The 24,549-nt window shown below is 40.3% G+C and overlaps 2 protein-coding genes across 4 annotated transcripts; one reads left to right on the forward strand and one right to left on the reverse strand.

The window, feature by feature from the left end:
- Nucleotides 1-813: 813 nt before the first annotated feature.
- Nucleotides 814-18,806, reverse strand: nvl (nuclear VCP like). Of its 3 annotated transcripts, none has more exons than XM_061040553.1 (24): nt 18,661-18,806; nt 17,849-17,923; nt 16,933-17,003; nt 16,511-16,563; nt 16,168-16,258; nt 15,992-16,052; nt 14,866-15,108; nt 14,050-14,161; nt 13,821-13,897; nt 13,464-13,598; nt 12,607-12,708; nt 12,299-12,416; nt 11,410-11,554; nt 10,890-11,211; nt 9,224-9,445; nt 8,734-8,838; nt 8,149-8,211; nt 6,931-7,050; nt 5,928-6,027; nt 5,142-5,248; nt 4,623-4,699; nt 4,294-4,385; nt 2,951-3,048; nt 814-1,962 (listed from the first exon to the last, which is right to left on the reverse strand). In XM_061040553.1, exons 2-24 carry the CDS (start codon nt 17,903-17,905, stop codon nt 1,918-1,920), a joined length of 2,616 nt encoding a protein of 871 aa, XP_060896536.1. In that variant the 5' UTR covers nt 17,906-17,923; nt 18,661-18,806; the 3' UTR covers nt 814-1,917. The 3 variants fall into 3 exon arrangements, with proteins under 3 accessions (XP_060896536.1, XP_060896535.1, XP_060896537.1); XM_061040552.1 differs by having other exon boundaries at nt 14,050-14,164; XM_061040554.1 differs by having other exon boundaries at nt 14,050-14,164; nt 16,511-16,558; nt 18,661-18,775.
- Nucleotides 18,807-19,318: 512 nt separating this feature from the next.
- On the forward strand, nt 19,319-23,581 carry si:ch211-189a15.5 (uncharacterized). The gene is made up of 6 exons (XM_061040557.1): nt 19,319-19,702; nt 20,534-20,643; nt 21,157-21,283; nt 21,499-21,627; nt 22,402-22,927; nt 23,106-23,581. Exons 1-6 carry the CDS (start codon nt 19,367-19,369, stop codon nt 23,579-23,581), a joined length of 1,704 nt encoding a protein of 567 aa, XP_060896540.1. The 5' UTR covers nt 19,319-19,366.
- Nucleotides 23,582-24,549: the final 968 nt, after the last annotated feature.

Below are 24,549 nucleotides of genomic sequence, written 5' to 3' on the forward strand. Positions count from 1 at the left end.
GGGGATACAATGGGATTAATCAGCGCTATGCTGTCAGTGAACTCTGATGTTGGCGTTCAAAGTGGCTACTCAGCTGTGTTTACATGGAGTACAGCAGGGGGGGCAAAAACACAGGCCTCAGGTCCTTCTATGTTAGTGATGAAGAGGTGTATCCAGGTATCCTCATCACCTGCTGTCGACTGGTCAGGATGTCAAAGATCCATGTGCACAGTGAAGTGAAGCCCTTTCCTACGCAGTGGCTGCATCTCTTGAAGCCATTCAAAAGCAGTTTTCTTCATGCTTATATTTTGACGTTATTGTTGCACTTAGTTCACCATACTGGGCTACGGAAGCCCTAAGCAGACATGCTTCAAGACTTTAATTTAACTCTCTTTGGCCATGATGAGTCAATTTTGGTTGTTTTCTCAAGATCTCAACAATATAAAAATATTATATTGAGATAATATTTATGTTGTTATCTCTGGAATACACTGCTGGTTTTCCCTGTGATGTCAAATTAATTTCAGCAGTTTTTTTCAAGCTCTTCAGAAATGAACCAATCTTGGGAAAACTTGTTATCGTGAGATAATGATATAAATATAAGATATAGAATATGCTTATAAGAGTATATAGGTCATGATCTCGAGTAAACTACCAATTTTGCTTATCGCTGGAAATGGAATAGAATAAAATGTAAGCATGTCTGTTCACGTTTAGCTTTTGCAGTGGGCCTATTTGTCATCCCATTCACCACCACCCGCTGGTGCACACGTGCCACATACATTTCTCAAAACCAAGTTTGGCTGAAAGCAGCCCAGAAAAAAAACGAGAATCTCAGGAATATCTTTTACTACTATATATAAAATGACATTTAAAGATAATTTCTCTTTGGAACATGAGGTGAAATGAGGAGAAATACAGTTTGAAATATTGATCTTTGTTGACAGTAAAGTATGGTTTATGTCCCCAAAATTGCAGTTAATGACTGAATATATTTTGACTACAGCTTATACTACAGAGTAACTTGTTTGGTAACAGAATTGTTGCATGAAATATATGCTTTCAAAGACACAAACATTTAATACATTAGTATAAAAACACAATATAGAATATGTATTACAGTTCCATACATACTGCAAAATCCATTCATAATGTGAAAAACTCAAGTACCTGTGAGGATATTTTAAAAATATATATACTTGTAAAAAGCCCTTTTCTCAAAAGGAAGGCAGTCTATCCGGATTGAACTACGGAGTTGATAATGTTGCATAATCAATTGTAAGTAATGTCACAGCCCCCTCTTTGTCCATCAGCTTTGTTGATTTTTATTGAGTAGATCCAGAGTCAGGCAGACTGCTCCTGTTGTCTAGGAACAGAGATGATGATAGACAACTTATAGCAACCCAAAGACATGTTAAATAATGTGATACAGTCACTGCCGGCACATAGTCTGAGCACCCTTTCCCTCACATTAGCTGATCCAGCTGCTTTCTGCTAACCCGAAAGAATCCGATGTAAACCATAAAAGAAATGTCAGAAAGTTTCATTATGCAACAGAGGTCTGGTTTTACTGCAGCAAACATTGGACTTAGTTCTTGTTAAGATGGGTTGGTTGCATATTCTATGAATTTCCCACCAGTGAGCCTGGGGCAATGCCATTTAGATGCTGACAATGACAAACTGAGTAACACAATCTGATAAAGAGCCATACAAAGACACAGTGCTTAAAGAGCTGAAGAGTGTTGACAGAAAGCAGCGGCTGATTGTTTCCCCTGATAAGGACTTAGTCTCTCATAAGAAAACATCCTAAAATGTTATTGTACTCACACTTTTTATTTCAAACAGCATTTGTATTCTGATTTCAATGATAATGTGTAAACATATGATCATGAATGATTCCTTTAGTCAAAGTCAAACGATGATATCTGCAGGTCAGGACTATCTGCTGAGGGACTCTCTGAGCTGCTCGTACATCCTCTGGTCCTGCGGAGTGAGAACAGAGACAGTCACTGCATGTTTGTGGTTATCACATGAACAAACACTGAGCCTGATGATCAACATCACCCTACCTCTCTCTCTGTTATTCTCCCAACAGACAACAGCTGACAAGTGTTACATCTGAGGCTATCAACCTGACACTGTTTTTACCAATAGTGCATGCTCATATGTGTTGCCTTTTTCATTCTTTAATGCTTCATTAGTTTACTTACAGAAAGACAAACACAAAGCACAGTATTGTGCAGCTTAATGTTACAGTGTTTGGAGTGGAACCAGTCTGACTGGTTTTCTTGTGAGGTAATGGGACAGTGATCTGATTAACTCTTAAAATCACTAAAATAGCTTGGTTGTCACAGTAAGGTCATGAAAAGGCTTAAAACAAAACTCTTAAGTATTTTGGAGTCAAAGCTTCTTCAGGGAGTCAAATAAATAAATATTCCCCTGACGAGCTTTATGTTTGAAGGTCTAAAATAACAATCTTGGGAAAATAAATATTTCAATTGTTTAAAAAAAAAAGTCCAGGAAGTGTTCCTATCACTTTTTGAGTTTTTGACCGGGTTATCTATTGGACATGTAAAAAACCACTTCACTGTGTGTAAATATTGTTTCAACAAAATAATCACAACATCTCAATGAAATAAACTTTCCTTGGCACCAAGCAATTGAGATGAAATACAAAGAGTAGATCCAATCTTGGAATTGAAGCCCAAATGTTTTGTCTGAATTTGTGTGGAAAGCGGGTCAGATCTTTATCTGAAATAAATGTGCAGTCATTCATGTTCCAAAGCTTTGCCTCAAAAGGACAGGACTTCTGGAGACTACTCCATGACTACATCCAGAGAATCATAGGTCAGTTCACTGTTGGACCCATCCATCCAGAAAGACAGTTTCTTCTTTCTATATTAAATGTTACCAGACCACCATCATGTTGGGCAGAAGGCTGCCGGCCCCTGTAGTGTGATAACCGTCTTACCTTTTTGGACACAGATGGGCGAACTTTCTTGAAGGCATCTTCAAAGTTCTGTTTGCTCACTCTGATTTCAGCGACAGAGCCAGAAGAATATGTGTGACCTGTGAGTAACAAATAAACACACCCTTAATTCAATGAACAGAGTTATGTTCACTCAGCGTGAGAAACAATCCAGTTGGGTTTCGGTCATCTGTTAGTTATTCAACATGCAAACCCCCTTTTCTAATGTGCAGCGTCTTGTCACTCTAAAAGCCTGTTAGTCCAGGGTGAAACAAAGTCAACGCAAAGAGCTGAAGTGGGAGCTGTGACCGCTCTTGAGTTGGAGAAGGAATTGTGGTTGCAGGATTCTGTACGAGTGGGAGACACGAGTGGACTCTGCTACTAAGGAGTTTCAAGTGAACACTTCTTGGAAAATGAGAATACACATAACTGGCTCCCACATATTTGTGAAACAGTTCTATACGTTCTCAAGTTTTGATTTGCATTCTCAAACATTTTTTCTATGATCTCCTACATGTCTAGACTATGATCCTCTTTGTAGTTACCTGTCCTGCCCAGTATTGCAGGCTGCTTGGCTACAGGTTCCAAACAGACATTCAGACACCTTTTTTAACTGTATTTGTTTGTTCAGGCAGCAGCCAAAATATCTCATTTTACCATGACCTATTTTTCTCAGACAGTCTTGCAAAATTTAACATTTTTTAAAATCCATGTCATCACAGTTGACTCTGTGCCCTATGAATAAAGGAAGCACCGATAAGAAAAGGAAACTTAACTGCAGCTGTTGGCACTTTTTGTCTTGACATTGACTTGACCCATTTGCCGACTTTCCACCGACTAGATTTTGTAAGTGCTTTAGACTGATGTAATCTTATCTCCAGCTTTGATCCACGTGTGATAAAAACAGGAACGCATTACTTTAATTACCGGTATATGATAATGAAACTCCAAAATAGGGGCGCTAGTGGCCTAGTGGTTAGATTGTGCGCCCCATGTACAGAGGCTACAGTCCTCAAAGAGGGCAGCCCGTGTTTGAATCTGTCCCTCTAATAAAGGCATAACCCCTCACCCCAAAAAATCTAAAATAAAATAAAAAATAAAAAAAAGAAGGAAACTCCGAAATAGCTGCAGATAAACAATTTTAGCACTTGCTTTAATGAGAGATTCCAGGACATCAAATTAATCAACCTAACTGCAACAATGCAACTTTTGATCCATCTCAAAATACATCACTAAATAACATCAATAAAGAATCATATTGTTTGTGGTTTTTACTCCTACATGTCAAAGACTTCAGTTAAGACACTTTCTATTGTTCATCTCTGCAGAGGTAGGACAAAACTTACCAGAACAGGAAGCAGAGGAGTTCTGGGACTTCATGTAGACCCTCAGGGCATTAACAGACGCTTCCCTCACCAACGCCGTTAGGTCAGCTCCACTGCAAACAGAACACACACAAACTTATTCCAAATCTGGTTCAAAGCTCAAGCTGTTCATATTGACTGTGTTAAATCTGTGCTTCCACATAGTCAGTATCATAGCAAGCAGGACTAATGATCATCTGCTATAGCCACAGGGTGAAGGCAGCACTTTCCTTCAGACTAACAGCTGTAGAGGGTTATGAATGTATTCAATAAGTGCCTGAGGACATCTGGTGTTTCCAGGTAGGACTCACGTGAAGCAATCGCAGCGCTCGTCGAAGGCGATCTCTTCGAGACTGAAGTCCTGCTCTAGCTTAGGTTTGGTCCCTCCCTGCAACAGAATTATCCAAAATGACTTCATGTCCAACAACTCGTTCATCTTCATGCATCCCACGATGGTCTGTTTTGTTGGAACAAAGTGAACTCTGTGGACACTTGATTTAATGTAACTGTCTGTTTTGAAAGTCCTTGGGATGTCTGAGCTATAGAAATAAACTGTACTCACTTACTATAAGCAGGGGTTAAAAAACGCTTTGACAATTAAAACAGCTCTGATATATTCTCAGGTAGAATGACATATGAGAAACACATTTAATGGTCTGGACATTTGAAATTCCCTTTGGCTCTAAATGTTCAAAGTTGGCGACAAGTAAAGCTTCCAGTCATAGAAGTACTCTGCTATGCTGGATTTTAGGAGTTGCTGTTAAGAGTTTATTCTGGTTAAATGTACTTTTGTCTACTTTGGGTTCCACTGTGTCGGTATCTCTGTGTACCTTTGTAATGGTGAACAAGATTGCGTGGCGGTCTGCTGGAGGTGGCAGACCCACATACAAGGTTCTATCAAGACGGCCGGGCCTCAGTATGGCAGGGTCGATGATATCTGGTAGGAGACAAGGGTAATAAAAACATTATTTTAGTGCACGATCCTTGATAATGGATGAGAAAAAGTGGTTGAAGAAGAATTGAAATCCTATACTGGAAGTTAAGTTTGGAACAAAGTTTCTGAATCCATGGGTCTGACTCCTGTGGATAGATTTCCAACATAAATCAGAGGAGTATGTGAGAAAAGAAAACATTTCAACTTTTTGTTCTCTTTCCTCTCCAAAAAAAGTTGAAATGTTTTCTTTTCTGTTTTTTACGTAAGTGGCAAAAACTTGGTAGAGTCGGTCATTTCTCAACAGGAAGGTAGGGGGTGTCACCCCCAGCCCCTGCAGGCACACTGAACTCTGAATTGCTCCTGACTGGTGGTGTGTGAAAGCCTGTGAATGGGATTAGTTAATACTGATGGGCACTTTATGTAGCGGCCTCTGCCAACACTGTGTGAAAAAAAAAACTACTAGGGTTTTTTTTTTCAGGAGAAACTCCAGGTGAAGTCGGAGCGTTCACACATACAGCTCCTCTCTTCAGGAGTTTTCTGCATGTGCTTTGAGTGGTCTACCAGACTGGAAAAGCGCTATACAAGTCCCAAGTTCATTCATCATTTATCCCAGCTCTTCACCCGTTCTAAAGAAATAAAGAAGCTGGGTTTCTATGTGTGTCTGGTCTGACTGGATCTGTACCTGGCCTGTTTGTTGCAGCCATAATGAAGACCTGTCGTCGAGTCTCTAGGCCGTCCATCTCTGTGAGCAGCTGGTTGACCACGCGCACACTGGCTCCAGACTGCACACAAAACAAACAGTGTTCAAACACACACTACATGAGCTGCAGGAGCAGACATGAGTTAGATGATAAAACATAGAAATCAATAATCCATCTAAGCATGCTGTCTAAATAAAAGTGATTAAATCTCCTGTGATTAGAAGTGGTCTCCTAGTCATGAAAACAGTCTTAACAGAGCTGTTGTTGGTTGTTCAATTGAAACAACGAGCTCTGATTATATTGGTGCATTTATGTGTCGGACTCATCAGAAAGAAAACTTTCCAAATTGTAAAATGCCCATGAATGCCTGCTCAAGTTAAAGCGACAACTCGGAAACTCGGGAAAGAATTAAGTACCCGTCTTGCCGACAGATTCGTCATCACATGGTTGCAAAATAAGTTTTGTTAATGTTAAGATACTTTTTATGAATTAACTTATTGCACAGTTCTAACTTGTAACAGAGACATTCCTCACATCTTCTGTTTGTGCTGTTGTTACAACATTCTGTCTGAACTGAAATCACTTGAACACACTGAAGTCAGAATGACGACTTCCCAACTTGGAAACTGGGACCATACGAGGAGAATGCAGCATCAACAATTATAGAATTGGAAAGAGGTTGTAAAGCAAGTAGAAGATCTCTGATTGGTTGTATAAAAAAGAGCAGAGCTTTGATAGGCTGTGTATAAAATCAAAGATATCAGATTGGTTGTACAATTGAAAATGCAAGCTCTGATTGGATGGATAAGGTTTTTTTTAAAGATCTGATTGGTCGTGAGAACATCCACACTGCTGACTCTGCGGTCTACATGACTCATCTACTTTGTGCTCCTGGTGTCGACTGACCTAACGCTCCACGACGAGGCTGGTGTGTGAATTTCAGAAATTGATACCATGAACATGATTCTTTCCCGTCGCTCTCACCTCATGGCCTGAACGGCGTGGACACAGAGCATCAATCTCATCAAAGAAGATGACACAAGGAGCTGAGTTGCTTCCTCTCTGGAAGACCTGCCTGACGGCCCGCTCGCTCTCTCCCACGTACTGCACAAACAAACAGATCCATCAGTAAGTCCAACCAGCTGATCGTAACATCAGCTCACACCGACTCTGGTGCATTGAACAGGCACAATATGGATGACTAATCTCAACATAAGCCTTTGTAATAGTTAGGGCAAGGGTGCGAGACAAACACCAACTGATGTTGGCAGAACAAAGAAATGTTGTGAAGGTTAAAACTTCATAGCAAATCATAAATGCTAACCTCCACCTCAATCAAAACTTTTTCAAACTTCTATAAACATCACATTTACAGGAATTGAATGTGCTGTAAAAATAGCTGTCAAGAAGACTAAATGCCTTTATGCACATTAAAACAACTAAGAACAGTTTAATAAATTAAAGTACCTAAGAAAAATAAATATAGCTTTAATCATTTATTTAGATACTATATTTTACTTAATTTATATAAATAAGTACTCATAATAAAAACATAGAACTAACACATTTTAAACAGTACAGAAAAGTAAATTAAATACATTTATTTCAGACTTACTTTAAATATATATATATATTTCACTTGCTCTCATATTCTCTGTATCCTTATTCCTGCATCTTTGAGAGTACTTGTTGAATGTATCGTTGCACGATGACTTTGTAAGATAATGGGGAAAAGCTAAAAGAGAAGATCTGGATGATGGGACTTATCTGGTTCAGAAACAAAAAGCATTTCATAGAGGCATGTGGTGCAAGGACAGAGTAGTTTTAAAATCAAATCAAAAGCTAACAGCCAACCAGTGTGAAAACTTTCAAAAGGCACACCATGGGCTCTCCTTTCAGTCTTAGTCAGGATAGGCTGATTGTTTTTCTTAAGTGGAGCAGAAAGGAGAGCTGTAAAAAGGAAGTGCTCTTGTTGGTTACAAGGGTCAGGCCTGTACGGTAGAAAGGTTTGCATCAGTCCGAGCTGCTCAAGGAAGGAAGGGCCATAAAACTGTTTTAGTGACAACCAGTACACGCGCCTTAAAATTCAATCAGAATAAAGAATTCTAGTTAATGGGGGGCCGCTGGCCTACAGGTTAGGTCATTCTCCAGTCGCTCTCTAATAAAGATACACCAACACATTCATCCAGCTCAGTGACTCACCATGTTGAGTAGCTCTGGACCCTTGACAGAAATGAAGTTAAGGCCTGACTCATTGGCCACTGCCTGAAAAGAGACAACAAAATACCAAAGTAAAAAACAGTTGGTCCAGCTGACATGTAAGCTAGTATTTATCAAATGTCTAAGACTAGAAAAACACTCCAAATATGTTTTTTTTTTTTTTTTTTTCAACTTTTGGACAGAGCCAGGCTGTTTCCCCCTGCTTTAAGTATTTAAATTGAGCTTTGTGAGCTTTATTGCTTTAAGGCAAGCCAAGTCACAAGGTTGATATTCACTTTCTCTCATGTGTAATTTGTTATAAATGCTACTTTTTTTTGGTGTCAAATTTGTTACTTAAGATCTGTGGAAAAAAATTACAACAAACTTGCATGCAAAAAAATCTCCAGGGCCTTCTCAGGTTCATTTAAAGGAGAGTCTTTAAAGATAATAATAATAATAAAGATCTAAAGACGTCTGACTGAATGAATCTTGATAGAATACTACATTGTAAATGTTTTCACAGTAAAATGCACAAACACTATTTAAAGAAGCTATTTTAAGAATGATTGTGTTGGCGTGGTGGGGAACCTTGGCCAGAAGTGTTTTTCCACATCCTGGGGGTCCAGCCAGCAGCACACCAGATGGAGCACTGAGCCCCAGCGCTCTGAAGTGCTCTGGAGAACGCACAGGAGCCTGCAACACACACACACACACACACACACACACACACACACACACACACACGCACACGCACACGCACACGCACACACACGCACACACACAGTACTCTGTGTTAAGAGTCAGAATCAGCAAAGAATGACAATAAGACCAGTCAACCACTTTACTCTGAAAATCCCATTCTGTCTATTTTGTAGAGCCTTTACAAAAAAATGTTTTGTAAATAAACAATGAGGTAAAGTGAGGAATAAAGCACTATTATAAAAGCAGAATGAGAAGAAACCTACTCAAATATTGTCATAACCTCGTCTCCCCCTTCATAGACATTCTGGAGTTTATCCTACAGAGAGTAATGGACTGAGAAAACAAGATGGTATATATGAAGACCCCTGGACCGTACCAATATGGCCATGGTAAGCTCCTCTCTGATGTCCTGCAGGGCTCCTACGTCCTCCCACGTGACGTCAGGCACGGTGGCAAAGCCCTCCCTCTTGGCCGAAGGCTGGATGCTGGACAGAGAGAGCTGAAAGTCGGACATGAGGATGTTTAGGCCTGCCAGTTCTTCCTCTGACAGCGACTCAGTGTTCTTCAGCAAGTGCAGCAGATCCCACAGCTCCCCCTGCTGCAGAGCACACGACCCATCAGGACATCACGGGGAGGGAAGAAGAAAGGGTCAACATTATTTGAGGATGTTTGGAAAAAATAGCAGTATAACATACCTCCATTACTTCATTTCTCTATGTGTTGATTTGATTGACTCAATGATTTTCATCACTTTGTCTTACAGATTTTCCCTAAATTCTCTATTTTTTTAAAACATTATTCTTAGTTTTGGTAAGTTTTCACCTTTTTATCATTTTAAATTCCAGGCCCAGGCATCGTTTTACAGGAATGGATTCACAGTCTTATTATGTAACACTGACTAAATTCATCAGGTCTAAAGCCATGGCTTAAGTAAATCTATGTAATGATTAGGGGTCTCATTTATAACCGTTACGTATGGTACAAACCGGGGCCTGAAACTGGCTTACGATGTTTCCCACGCAAAGTCTGTGATCTATAAAAACAAGCCTGAAGGTAAAATGTGCACACCGGTAAGCAAACTCTGACCCGGGTGGTTAGGAGACATAAAATTGGCGACACAGACAGGCGAGATGGTGAATTGAAGCCAGAGTGTAAATTGACGTGTCTTACACATTTTATTTCACTAAATATCAAACTTTACTGACAGATCCACGTCATCAGAATCATTCAAACCGGCAGTTTCATTTCTACGTGTGCATCATTTAGTTACCTCTGAGAATATATCAAGAAATCAGTGTGGGTCCCATAAACATATAAACACTGTACACTGTGTGTAATGATGACAAGTGGATGTTTTGGCACTGCAGGAGGACAGCCAGAATGTCATTCTCAGATGTTATCATTCATCATTCATTGTCAGGTGTCATTCTTACTGGATGTTTGTGACCCTCCTGCTGCAGCAAACAAACAAATGGTTTCTGACTTCCACATCATTCACAAGTACCTCCATTTCTGGAAGTCTAACTTCCGGTTTTTGCCGTGATCCAGCGCTGGAAAACTTTGATCTGCCTGCCTGTTTGCATGCGTTTACATAAATGAGGTGCTTTGCATTGTTTATGTTTGAATGTGATCCGATCTACGTGCGCAACATTTCCAGGTGGATCTTCATTTATAAAGGGAACATTGTTCTTTGGTGTGCGTACATACAGTTTTATAGAAATCTGAGTTATTTTGTGCACCCGCCATTTACGGGTTTCGGGCGCTCGTACACTTTTAGTATGGATTATTCTACACACTGTTTTGTAAAGGAGACCCCAGAAAATGCATTGGTGAGAAAGTTTCCAAATCAAAATTCATGATGGTTTCTTGGTCAAACTTAAATGTTGAATCAGAGAAAGTGTCAACAGAGAGATCTCAAGTGGGTCTTCACTGAAGTAGAAATAAAAAGCGACCTGGCAGATAGGTACACACATCCAAATACTATAGTCGGTCTATGAGGATGGTTCATAATACAGTATGAATCTAAGTGGAGTTCCTCCTACCTGCAGGTTATCCTGTGTGGACTCTTCCTGAGGTACTGGGTGGGTGTCTGTCGTCTGTTGTTCTGTGACCTCTTGGTCAGTCACAGCAGTCACAGCATCCTCAGTCTGAACTCCACTTGTTGTCATCACTTCCGTTGAATTCTGGCTACAGATCTGTGGCCGTCCCCTTAATTCCAGCAGAATCCTGTTTACGGCAGTCATGGCAGCTTCCCGGCACAAAGCCATGAGGTCCGCACCGACATAGCCTGGGGTGAGGCGGGCGAGCTGCTTGTAGTCGAAATCCTCCGGCAGCTTCAGCTTTCGACACAACGTCTTCAAGATCCTAACAGAGCACAAGAGATTCTAGTTAAGTACCCTTTGATTATCAAGAGGTTCAATGCTGCAATCCCAACTGTTTGCCCTTTTCCTCAAGTTGAGTTAAAGCAAGAAGTCACAGAATCTTAAAGACAAACCATCTATATTATCACCACTACACTCCTTAGCTCTTTTAATGTTGATCTTTACTTCCTGTATGGCTGACCTGAGACGAGCTGCTTCATCAGGGATACCCAGGCAGATCTCTCTGTCGAAGCGCCCAGCTCTGCGGAGGGCCGGGTCCAGGGAGTCGGGCCTGTTGGTCGCACCGATGACCAGGACCTGAGCTGTCACCGTCAAACTGTTTAAGTCTGTCAAGCAACAGAAAAATGGAACATCAGTGAAAGCATTCTTCAAAAGAAATGAAATGAAAATTATTTTCTTTTCTTATGATTTGACAGTAACTTCCTCTTTTCTTTAATATGACAAAAACAGGATAACCTCAATCAGTGGCTACAATTCTACATTTCACTTAACAGACGCTTTTATCCTAAGCGACATACATCAGAGAGTAAGTACAGTGGCATCGCTTCAGGTTGACAAATAAGAATCTGTGTTTGAGTGAATGAAGGCCTGCGTGGGGGAGAGATGCATGTGCAGCAGATTTCTGTTTGCAGGGATGTATTCAGAATGCCTCAGTGGCATGACATATACATTTTGATCATTCTGTCAAACTGCCTGTGCAGACAGCAGTCTTTAACAATGATAGCTGAAAGATATAGAAACATTATTAATGGGATTTATTTTTATAGAAGTTAAAGTTAAATGAAAAGCAGCTTTCCATTTGATTTGATAAGAAAAGGTTCACACATTTTTGTTAGAATAAGGGGAAAAGGGGTTCCTCTTAAGAATGCCTGACATGACACGCTACATAAAAGAAAGTCAGTCAGAAACAAGCAACGTGTCACTTGTGTTTAGTTTAAATCAATGCATTATAAAGTGCAATGACTCAGCAGTAAGCATCACAAGATGTGATAAACCAGTATAACCCACTTCATTTGGTCTATAACTTAGTATCAGGTACTCAAAAGTGGCAACATCTTCTCCCATCCTACCATCCATGCAGGTCAGCAGCTGGGCAACAATCCTCCTCTCCATGTCTTTAGAGGCCACCTCTCTCTTTGGGGTGATGGCGTCTATCTCATCTATGAACAGGATACACGGTGCAGAGCTCTGCAAGTGGAGAAGATCCAAAAGATAAAAGATTAAGGTAACCCAAACATGTCAATGACAGCAGTAATACTGTTCCATGGTGCCTCAGGAACATGACCAGTGACTGTTTACCTTTTATATCTCCTCCAGCCTCAAGTCTGTTGTAAGACCTTCAGAATGTTATAAAAAAAAAAAGAAATGAAATACTAACCACAGCCAGGTCAAAGAGCTCTCTTAGTTTCTGCTCAGACTCCCCGGAGACTCCAGACACGAGCTCTGGAGCAGACACCTTCAACAAGGGCAGCTGCAGCTCCTGAAACATCCCATCAAATACACACAACCTTCACAATGAGGGAAAGTTGTTCCAAAAGTAAGAACTTCTACATGTGAGGATGGATATGGCTTTATCTCCTGAAACTTGAGGTTGACATGAGCGATGGTTTGTATCCATGCTGTCTTTGAAGACAGGAGTCGTTGTGAGTCATGGTCAGAAATGATGAAGAAAAGTTAAAACCTCAAAGGAAAGTCGAAGTCCAACCCCAAATACTGGCTCCATACATTTGATTTATTCTGGATTAAAACCGGGGAATATGTTTTTGTTTATTTTTTCTTTTCTTGGGGACTTAAAGGAAATATACAGAGTACTGTTTAGTGTCAAACAAGAAGTATACTTGAAAAAAAACCTTCTCCATTGAATATGATTTACAAACATCAGTGAAGTTATCCTGTGCAGAACGCTGAACGTGTTCTTGTTCTTCAGAACAGTCGGGTGAAGGTAAGGCTTGTAAATGTCGTATTGTAAATTATTCTTTTTCTAGAGTGCAGATGGCCTAGTGGTTAGGTCGCATCCCATGTACGGAGCTTGTAGTCCCTGAAGGGGGGCGGCTCGCGTTCAAGTCCGACCTGTGGCTCCTTTCCTGCATGTCACTCTCCCTCCCTGGTTTCCCACTCTGTCCACTGTCCTATCCATTAAATGCAAAAAGCCCCCACCTCCCAAAATAACTGAAATAAACAAATCAATCACTTTTTCTAACAGTTAATTACAATGGTGTGTTTCCCATTCCTCACCCCAGCTACAGCCTGAGCCAGCAGTGTCTTTCCACAGCCAGGAGGTCCATGGAGGAGAAAGCCCCTCGGAGGAACCATTCCCAGCTGCTGGTACACCTCTGGGTGACGTATGTGGATGAGCAGCTTACACACCTCCTGTAAATGGGCACATAGTCATCACAGCCAGAGAAAACTAGAAAGCAAATCGATAATATAAAACATGCTTTGAAGTGCTTCATCACAGCCCCACTGAGAAATGATTATTGGTCCCTCCTAGTGGACAATGTAAGTGCCAATGACACGCTGCTGTCATCACATTTTCACAACACCAGAACATTTAACACAGCCACAAGGGTAAACAAATGTAAAGGTACTAACCGTTAATGTGTCTTCGTTACCTCCTACATCTTCAAACTTCAGAGAGGGATACTGCAGCTCTGGTGACTTTAATTTGGCTGGGAATCAATAAAAAACAAAACACTTGTGATATCAAGTGGCCGTAAACAACATAAATGGCTGTTTGTTTGATATTATTGTGTGGTGTTCAACATCCCAAAAAAAAAACATGTGCTATAGTTACACTGGACACCTGGAGTGGGCATAATACCTTTTTTGTTCTGGCTGTAAGAATCAGTGGTTTCAATGGAGTTCTTTTTGTTGTTCTTCCTTTTTTTGTACTTCTTGGGATTTTTCACAGACTCCAACATCGACACATCTGTCTGCTGGTCACAAAACAGAAAAGACGTGAGAGAAGTACCTTCAGCTAAACAAGTAAGAGTTTCAGTAAGAGTTAGAGGGTCAGACTTGTAAATTGTACTACAGCTTTTGTGGGCAATGAAAAAAAGGGGCTACTTTGAGCAGTACAGGAAATCGATGTACATTCAAATGTGTTCTATTTAAAAAAAAACTACACCAAGTTTTGACCGACTGTTGAAAAAATTAATTTGGCCAATAGGAATGAGGAGGTAGTTTCCAATATATACAGACAATAATTCAAGAAGACCTTACCATTCAAACACTGAGCCAGGACGTCACAAACAACTTTTTGTTGTTGTTAAAACATGTTGTTGTTAAAACATGTTGTTGTTAAAACATGTTGTTGTTAAAACATGTTGTTGTTAAAACTTGCATGTTGTTGTGCCTTTTTAAATGGAGTCATATAGTCAAGTTGAAAATGTCCTGCTCACTAAATGTCTTGTTCACAGTTCTCACATAAAAAGCTGCAAAAATCATTCAGAGAAAAATGAGTATTCCTCTCTTTTTATATAAAAAATATTGTTCTGGATTCATTTCTAAAACTACTGACTTAAAAATCATTTTTTCCCCTGAGGACAAAATAAACGTCAAACGACTGAGTTCCTCTGACAGGATGTAGACTGTCCTTTGTGTTTGCTGTGTAGACGAGCCCTCCACAGGCACTTACATTTGTTGCTGTATTATCTGGCTCCTCTTCACACAGGTCGATGAGGATGTTGCCCTTATTGCCTCTGCCTTTATCAATGAACCAACCTCCTGCGGACACCAGCGTCCCTGCACTGGGAGGGGGGTCAGCGATACGTGCGGGACTGCTAGCAGCAGGCTGATCTCTCCTGGGTGAGCAGCTGCTGGAGTCAGGCTGTCCCTTCCGGTACAGAGACGTAAGAGAAGTGTTCATGTGGTTGTTGGGCTGTGAATGGCAAAAAGAAGCAACACAGGATTGTTACACATAGGTGTTAAAACAGGCTTTACATTTCATTTCTTAAGTAAGGGTCCAATATTTAAGAAATGTGTGTGTGAGATGTCTAGCCCATGTCTTTTAGACTACAGGATGGTTGTGAACATCAGCACATCCAGGACACTTCTAGTTCCAGGATCTGTTGAGCCTTCCATTGCACTAAACTAGAAGGAGAGGTGAACTGGTAGCCCAGCTGAAGCTTCTGCCACCATTTTAAAAGGCACAGTTTGAATACAATTGATTTAGAACAAGAGTTTCAAACACGCAGGAAGAGCGATCCTGCGAAAAAAACAAGGCCAACAAAGCAGCATGATGTATTCCATTTGCTGTATCTCAGTGGCCCTAGTCACTGTTTAAAGTATAATTTATTACAAAAAGTCTGTTGAAAGTCTATCACTGGACTTTGACACAGATCATTAACAATGTATCAAACATTCATTCTTCATGTTTATATAGCATAGGGACGGCTGTGTGATAAGAGTCTCTCAACCGGAAGGTATAGGTTCGATCCCCAGCTCCTGCAGTCACATGTCCGATGTGTCCTTGGGCAAGACACTTATCCCAAAGTTGCTCCCACTGCTTCGTCGGCGGGGTGTGAATGTGTATGAATGGATAAGTTAATACTGATGGACATTTTACACAGCAGACTCTGTCATCAGTGTGTGAATGTGTAGGTGTGACATGTGGTGTAAAAGTAGTCAGAAGACTAGAAAAAGTGTTATACAAGCTCAAGTCCATTGACCATTCAAAATCCCTCTTTTAAAATGAACTTTTCTTCATTGGCAGGGCTAATTACTTAACATGTGATTACACTTTAAACCACATCACTTCTTACAGGGTTCTCCAGAATGGGGTCATCACTGTCAGAGGACTCTGAGCTGCTGCTGCTTCCGTCTCTGTGAACATTAGGGACACAAAGGACAAAAAGAGGAGAGACTGTTAGAGCCCTAAGGTAAGAAGACATTATCCTGATGGTCTAAATCAGGCGGGAGAAAGAAAAGCATCCTTTACCCTTTATCATTGTGGCTGTGCTTGGCTCTCTTAGCCAAGTGTTTGCTCTCCAGCTCATTAAGGCCAGACTCCTTCATGATGGCTTCATACACTAGGAGAGGCAAACGGAAAAGACCAATCACATTTCTTCAAAGTACATATTCTCAGTTTGGAATATTTAGTTGTATTCATCATTGAAATTGGAATGGACTGGCTGGGACACAAGGCTCGAAAGGTCATGTGTTTAATTCTTGTTCTTACAATAATAGAATATTAAATTTACTGTTTAAATAATCACCATGGAGACACATCTTATGACTCTATCATAGTGTCATAAGGCATCCTTCATGTTTGATACTCTTACCTTTTTCTACTTGTATCCTGAACGCTGTCTTATTTCTTCTTCCATATTCTATTCTAAGGAGACAATAAAAAAAACACCATCAACATAACAAAATATCAATATACACCCAATATGTGACTTGGGACAATTTTCCAGAAAGAAAAAGAACTACAGTTTGGTTGAACAAGCCTGAAGAAAGTCTTAACTTCATGAAGGCCCTGCTGTTCTTCAGTGATCATCATGAAGGGTGAAGTTTGTGTTGTTGTTGAACTGACACGTGTTTTACACATGTTTATCTCATTGTTGGTAAAGTAACGGAATAGTTTAAGGAAAAGAATATGGCTATACAATTCAGTGCAAGCATCTGTGGTCACCCATTGGATGATTGTCTAATGACGCCTGTCAGTCACGGTCAGATTAGAGTCCTGTGATGATGAACTTGCCTGTACTGTCTTTGAAGTTCCAGAGCAGTGGCTGAAAGGTCCACATATTCACTGCTGCTGGTTTCCAGATACTGAAAATAGAATGAAACATATTATTAGTATTTTGATGACAGTGAACTGTGGGCTCAGTCTTTCATAGCTGGAAATCTATGTGGTTGTCTGTTTGGTGATTTTCAAGTCAATTAAGCAAAAATGTAGATAGTTTAAAAAAAAAAAAAAAGTTTGGTGCAATATGCAAAGTTGTCTGAATTTTCAAAAGTTGCTGTAGCACTATCATCAGGACTCTTTACTGTGACTGGACCTCTGTTCAAAGTTAGTTTTATTTTCATGTATGATATGTAGATCTCCTCGGATGATGTCTGATAACTAGGGCAAAAGAAACTAGAGGAACTGGGAGCTAAGCTGCTCATCCTACATTTTCACAAGTGTGTTTGTTCAATGAATACCACTGAATATAACATTTAGTACAAGCAGAATATAGCAGCTTTCCTGAAGATGAAGCTGCTGAGAGGCTGAGGTTGGGCTTAATATATTTGTCAGACGCGCTTTAAAAAAAGAATACTGTGATACGTAAAATAAGTTTGACTTCTTCATTAAAGAAAAAGATAATAATTTAACTTATGATAACGTGCATTAACTCATAATCACAGTGAACCAGAAACAATAGCGGTCAACAAAAACCCAGCTCACCCCCTCTCTTCCACTGAGAACAAAAGGTGAACAGGTGAGTTAAATCTACACATCTCCACCCATGTGACCCGACATCCCCCTACTCAATATAATCCTAATAAATGATATAATAATCAATAACCCAAAACACCAATATATAACAGACTACCTCAACCTTAAATAAATACTACAAATACAATTATATCCATCCATGGCTCCAACACAGAAGAAGTTGATGGACTCGTACCTGCTCCACTCTCTGCCTTAGCCGACCGTCCACAGAGCCTCCACTTCTATTCTTCATGTTTGTAGTTTTCTGATCCTGCAGCGGCCCAAACAAAACAAAACGAGACGAATGTAAGACATGTTATCACAGCATGAATTCTACAATTGCTTAATAAGAGTCAGTCAAAAGCTATGGCCAAAAGAAACTCCGGATCCAGCCAAAGTTGTATCTGTAGTCAACACATAAGATGACTCTGCGACAATTTACTTTACTAATTTAGTTGTTTAATCCAATTTCATTCCACATCATTTCTAGCTTATATATGCATCATGAAAAATAAACATTTTATCATCATTACCATACATTTAGAACCAATGTGACATTAAAAAATATACAATCAAGCAGGTTTACAGGTATTGATAAATCATGCAATGCCAGAACCTAGAGTTGAAAAGTGTAGATCATAGATCGTTTTGTCAACAGAATAACTTCAACAAAACTATGAAAAGTAATTCACGGTATATAAAATACTTTCCTGAATAATGAAACTACGAGTAACAATGATTAAATAAAACAGGAGGCTGTTTGAAATGAAGGATGACTACCGGTTTGTAATGTAATGATCTATGAGTATCTATTCTATAACACTGTTTCTATGATGTGTAGTTATCACTGAAGGCAGTAAACTACTTTAAAACATAGACACACCATCAAGTGTGTGAGTTTATCAGTGAGGCATCATGGCTTGATAAAGGCATGACTAAACTTAGACACACACCCCAAATGTTTCCGAAAGAAGAAATGTCGCCTTATCTTTACACTAGATCATTTACCTTAATACAGACGCGACCACATGTTCAAATGTCATCAAATCTTCTGTTCAAATCTCTGCACACAGTATTTACGATCTGAACATCTGACCGCGTGAATACGATTCACAACTAACCCGGATAGAAAAAGTCATACATCCCGATAGAGGTTTTTCAGAATAAAACACCTGTTTACATTTCAAAATAAGAGTCGTGACATCATGGAATCGCAGCAATTAAACCTCAGTGCAGAGTTTATACTGCCGTGTGCAAGTTGAAGCACCTCACCTTTCTCCTCGTGTTACGCAGTCTCTTACAAATGAAATAGTCTGATTGTCAGATGATTTTAAAAAACGTGATGAAGTGTTGTACCATGACACCCTGAGAGTGGCCTACACTGCACAACAGTGAGGCATTGTCATTTTAAAGCATGACTTATTTCTACTTCATGAGCAACTGTCACTTACAATACAATAACAAGTCATATTCTCTAATGCTTCTTTCATTTGATGATTTTAAGAATTTCTAATCTTGTGTCTAAATGAGATGAAACGTGATGTTGAAGGAGAAAAAAAAAGGTGATCTTATTTATCATACTGAGTAAATCTAAATAGTTTATGAAAGGTGAACCGAGGTGAGCAGAGCAACTCTTCACTTTCACTTCCTTGAAAGCGGTTCTTCTTCCTCAACACAGTTTGATAGAAAGTCACTGTCCGTCGTGTGAACAGCCATGAAGGACGGTGTCGAAGCTGGAGAAAAGACGGAGGTTTCTCGCCAGAATGTTTTTGAGCATTATCAGAGGTATTTTCATTTGTGTACAAAAGTTGGACCGTGCCGCGACGAGCAGGTACTTGAGAAGGCGGCTCAGTATCTCCAGAGAGAACCAGAACCGAGAGAGTCTTTCACCCTCTTCCCTTTCTATCAGTCTGTGAGTGAGGGATGTGCAGCCCACAGTGAAGAATACAGAACATTTCTCTCTACTTACATTAAAGCTACTGAACTTCTGGAAACTCTCTGTGTTAATCTGCTCCTCCAGCCCTGGAAGAAGGAAATCAAGACACTGAAGGTAGAAGAACACACTTATTTTCTTTCTTTCTTTCTGTCTCTCTTTCTTTCTTTCTCTCTTTCTGTCTCTCTTTCTTTCTCTCTTTCTGTCTCTCTCTTTCTTTCTTTCTTTCTGTCTCTCTCTTTCTTTCTGTCTCTCTCTTTCTTTCTTTCTTTCTGTCTCTCTCTTTCTTTCTTTCTCTCTCTTTCTTTGTTTCTGTCTCTCTTTCTTTCTGTCTCCCTCTCTTTCTTTCTTTCTGTCTCTCTTTCTGTCTCTCTCTCTCTCTCTCTTTCTGTCTTTCTTTCGCTCTTTCTTTCTTTCTGTCTCTCTTTCTGTCTCTCTTTCTTTCTGTCTCTCTCTCTCTTTCTTTCTGTCTCGCTCTCTCTTTCTTTCTGTCTCTCTCTCTCTTTCTTTCTTTATTTCTGTCTCTCTTTCTGTCTCTCTCTTTCTTTCTGTCTCTCTTTCTGTCTCTCTCTCTCTCTTTCTTTCTGTCTCTCTCTCTTTCTTTCTGTCTCTCTCGCTCTCTTTCTTTCTTTCTTTCTGTCTCTCTTTTTTTCTTTCTGCCTCTCTCTCTCTCTTATCAAAAAAATACACCAAGGTGTCTACAAATACTGTAGCTGGCGTGATTCTACACAGACCATAAAATCCTTGTATAAATGAAAGAATTACCACAAGACTAAACTGGGTAAAATTGCAATGTTCTCCAGAATTGTTGAGAAAATGATGGTCTACCATGGGTTTGTTTTTTTTTTACTTTAGAATGACAAATGATCTTTTGACCAAATGATGTAGTTTTGTAAAACATTGTCATTTATTGGTTTATTCGGCTAATGGACGTGATGTCTCTTTCAGACTTTTACAGGTCCATTTGTTTACTGTCTCCTGCCAGTTTTCAGCAGCTCTACCCTTCAGTCAGTCCTGGCCTCTATTGGATACCTGCCCCATACTGACACTCCACTAAGGTAAGGAACAAGAAGAAGAACAACAAGTATAAGAGTGACATTAAAAACACATACTATGTAATAGGTCAGCCAAGTAACATTTCTAGTCCAGACATTTGAAGAAAGAGATAATAGGTATCATTTAGAAGAGTTCATCAAAGACACACAACTTGACTCTTTTTTTTTACATTACACAGTGTTGCTGCAAAACTGAAAAAATCTTTGTTGCAAATTGTGTTGCGTTTTAAAATATTTTTGATATTTAATCTTTTCTTTTTGTTAATGGTTTGTTTAGTGATTTTTTTAAATTTTCTATTTTAATGTTTCTTTTTTTGTTGTCTTGATGCTTTCGATGTCTTGTGTGAAGCACAATGAATTGCCTTGTTCCTGAAATGTGCTTTATAAATAATCTTGACTTTAAATGTTATGGGTGGAAACATGGGAGGTTTGGAGGATTCTCCCACTAAATCAGAATCTTGGGCAAATTTGGGTCCGTCATCTCATTGCTTTTTGTGTTGTTCTCCTGTTTGTTAGTGAGTACAGACTCAGTGAAGATGGTAATCAAGACAGAGCCATGCTGGTGGGCTTTGAGCTGATGTTGGCCAGGGTCGAATGTGATCGTCTACTGGAGCTCCATGACGCAGTTCAGACGGGACAACTGGTAGGACCAGTTTTACACTTAAATCAAACAGCAGCTCTCCTTAAAGTACTTCTTATCCTTACCGTTGTAAAACTAGTGTAAAAAATGCCATTGTGATTGTGATACCTCAGCCCTGTACATGAAGTAAAAGCAGTTGGGTTTGTACTAGGCAGGGGCAAAGCCAGGTAACTTTCATGTTGGGGCGTCTATGTGACAGTTGTTATGTTGCACTGCAGGAGTGGCAGGAGGTTCTCCACAGAAGACTGGGGCCGACTAAACCCGAGGAAACAACAGACAAGAAGGCAACATGTCCAGCAGGGCAAAATGAAGAGGAGAAGAAGAGGGAGGAGGAACAAGGAGAAGAGGTAGGGCAGAGTGAAGAATGTTTTCAAGATTTTCAAAAAGGCTTTTATATATCTGGCAGCTCTAGGTAGAGGGCAATGTGGCGATGTCTGATTCATTTTAGAATATGCTTCAATGATTTCTCATCACTGATTTTTTTTTTTGCCTTTTATTTTTAAACTCGGGCCAGAAGCACACTGTCTGAAACAATGTTTGAGGTGCAAACATGAACACAAATAAGGTGAAAGGAAAACGTTTTTGGATTTAAAGGTAGAGTCAGTAGTTTTTTCAACAACACAACCCGTTTGGGTGGGGAGCGGGTGTTCCCCCAACCTTTAGGTGGCTTTCACCCGCGGACACAAAGTCAGTCTGCTTTCTGTTGCACAGGCAGGTGGCGAACACCAGCGGTAAGCTTCTGCTCGTGTGCTAAATAATGGACTTTTCCATTACAACAAATTTAATTGGCAGATTCTCAGGTAGCTTGCAGTGCAGCTACAGGCAGTAAACATACACGATATAGTCTTACAGTACTGACAGTACCTTTGACAAACTCGCTTTAGAGCACCACTTAGCTCATTCAGTAGTTTCTGCGCCCCATATAATGAGGGTACAGCCTCTAGTCTTCAGCACGTCAGCTGCAGGTTCAACTTGATGCTTTTCTATCCCGCTCTCTCCTCCCTGCATTTTCTGCCTCTCTTCAGTTGTCCTAACAATAAAGTCAAAAAATCCCCCAAAATAAACCTTAAAAATAAAATAAAAAGTTTGTCTGTACTGAGCTCTCCCTTGTGCCCCCCTAGGTGCCGCTGCATTTGGACAGCAGGATTGCAGTGAAACCACAGCCCAAGCCTCGGCGTTGCCATATCAACAGTCATGACCAATCCATTATGGAGATGCAGATGAACTACCCTGACCTTGCCTTTAGGGGCCGCCCTCTGCTTTCAGACAAACCTCACCGAGCAAACAGCAGCAGGAGCAGCAGTAAAGTTGTACATACTGTCAGCAGTAATAACACCCCTGATGACGGTAAAGCTGCCAATCTCTCCAAAAGAGATTCTGTGAAGGGCACCAAAAGTGCTGCGACAACTATCCGCAAAGAAACTCATGGCACAGGTGCTGATGATGTGTTTGTGGAAAATGTCAAACGCAGTGATTGCAATAACCGGTCCCAGAGTCAGACTGCCGCCCCTGGAGACGACATCACTAGCAGCTCCTGTAACACTGACGGAGGCAGCAGGGCTGGAGCCACAGCAGAGCAGAGTCTTAAGCCTGGGGAGCCTCAGGCCGCAGAAGACGCCCTTCCCTTGACACAACAGACTCCAACAGGTAACACACACTGGCACACTTTGATAACATTGTAAATCAGAAGCTGAATTCTATTCATGGTTATTCTCTTCGTGTGAAATGGACAGGGAGAATTTTTGTGCAGATGCATTTCGTCCTATTTTTAGAACTTGATTAAGTGCAGTCTGCAGACAAAAATGTGAAACTCTGATTTTTACAGACAGCCAAAACCAAAAGCTACCCTCATTGAGGTCCAAGGACAGGAAGCAGAATGTTAGAGAGCTTGATGTGAAGATGGGCCAGCTCATTGTGCAGGAGACCAAAGAAGAAGGAAGGCAAAAAGAAGATGACATGAAAGGAGAGGAGAAAAAGAACAGAGAGAGAGGGAGACATGAGAGAACACCAAGCACAGAGGAAAAGGCAGAGGAGCGGAACCTTACAAATCCACTGCCGGAGACAGGTCCAGCACCGAGCCATGCTGCCAGAAGATGCACCACATCTTCAGAGTCTGGTCCTGCAGTAACGAAAGCGCAGAAGCAGCCCTCTGTGCTGACCAACAGTACAACAGACTCGCAGAGCGTTCAAGGAGGAAGCGAAGGGCAGCAGAGAAACGATACCAAAGGAGCAGAAACAGGCCAAAGAGAGGAAGAGCAGCTGGCACAGAGCTATGTTATAGTTGAGAATAGCAAGAAATAACATCCTCTTAATGCTCTTTATCTGAATATATATCAATTAGAGTAAGGGTTTAAAAAATGCTGTGTGAGCTTTGTGCACCCCAGTTTGAAATCTGCACAGATCATTTATTCTGCTGCTTTGGCTGCTGAAAAGCTTGTGGATTTATTTAGGGTTTCAGCAGTGACAGCTTTGCAACCACTTTGCAAAATATTATTCATACGTCTGTGTTTTTTTTTCTTACAAAATGGCAAAACAGTTTTACAACTTTACCATGTTTTTTTGTTTGTTTACTGAAAAATGCAATATAAGAAGTAGAAAAACGTATTAATTGTTTAAATGCACCAATGCTCTGCCTGTAAGTTAAGTTTATTTAGATGTATTTATTGTCATTCGATAGCTAAATAGTTGCCATTTAATAGTTGGCACCGTCAAATGAAGAGGGGTCCGGGAGTCTCTCCAGATTTTTTTTTTCTTGCACCAAATCCGGAAGAATCACATCCTCCCTTCTGAAAGATAAGCCGTGGTTTACATGTAGAGTATGAAACTTATCTGATGGAAAGATGTGTACTTGTATTCACTTCACGTCCGGATGCAAGAGTAATGGAAATGTGTCAACCAATAAATGTTTTAAAAAAGACTGCATTTTTTAAATATTTCAGAATCAAAGTGAAGAGCTGGGACATCCAGAGAAACTCAGGGTGAAGCAACTTCTCTGTTGCATCTAAAAGAGCCAGTGTGGTACTGTGGGTGATGCCATCTGGGCACCTCCCTTTGGAGGTTTTCCAGTCATGTCAAATTGAGAGGACACCTGGGATACGCCCAGACGTCATTATCGGAATTAAACACATTTATTTTAGCCAATGGGATTTCACTTTTCTACCAATCGACCGCTGAAACATCAATCTTCAAACAAAGGCAGCATGGTAGAACATCTGCTTTATGATAAGCATGCATAAATACCTTTTAGGACACATTGGCTGTGAACATAT

This window comes from Labrus mixtus, chromosome 6 (genome assembly GCF_963584025.1).
Source record: "Labrus mixtus chromosome 6, fLabMix1.1, whole genome shotgun sequence".
NCBI lineage: Eukaryota > Metazoa > Chordata > Actinopteri > Labriformes > Labridae > Labrus > Labrus mixtus.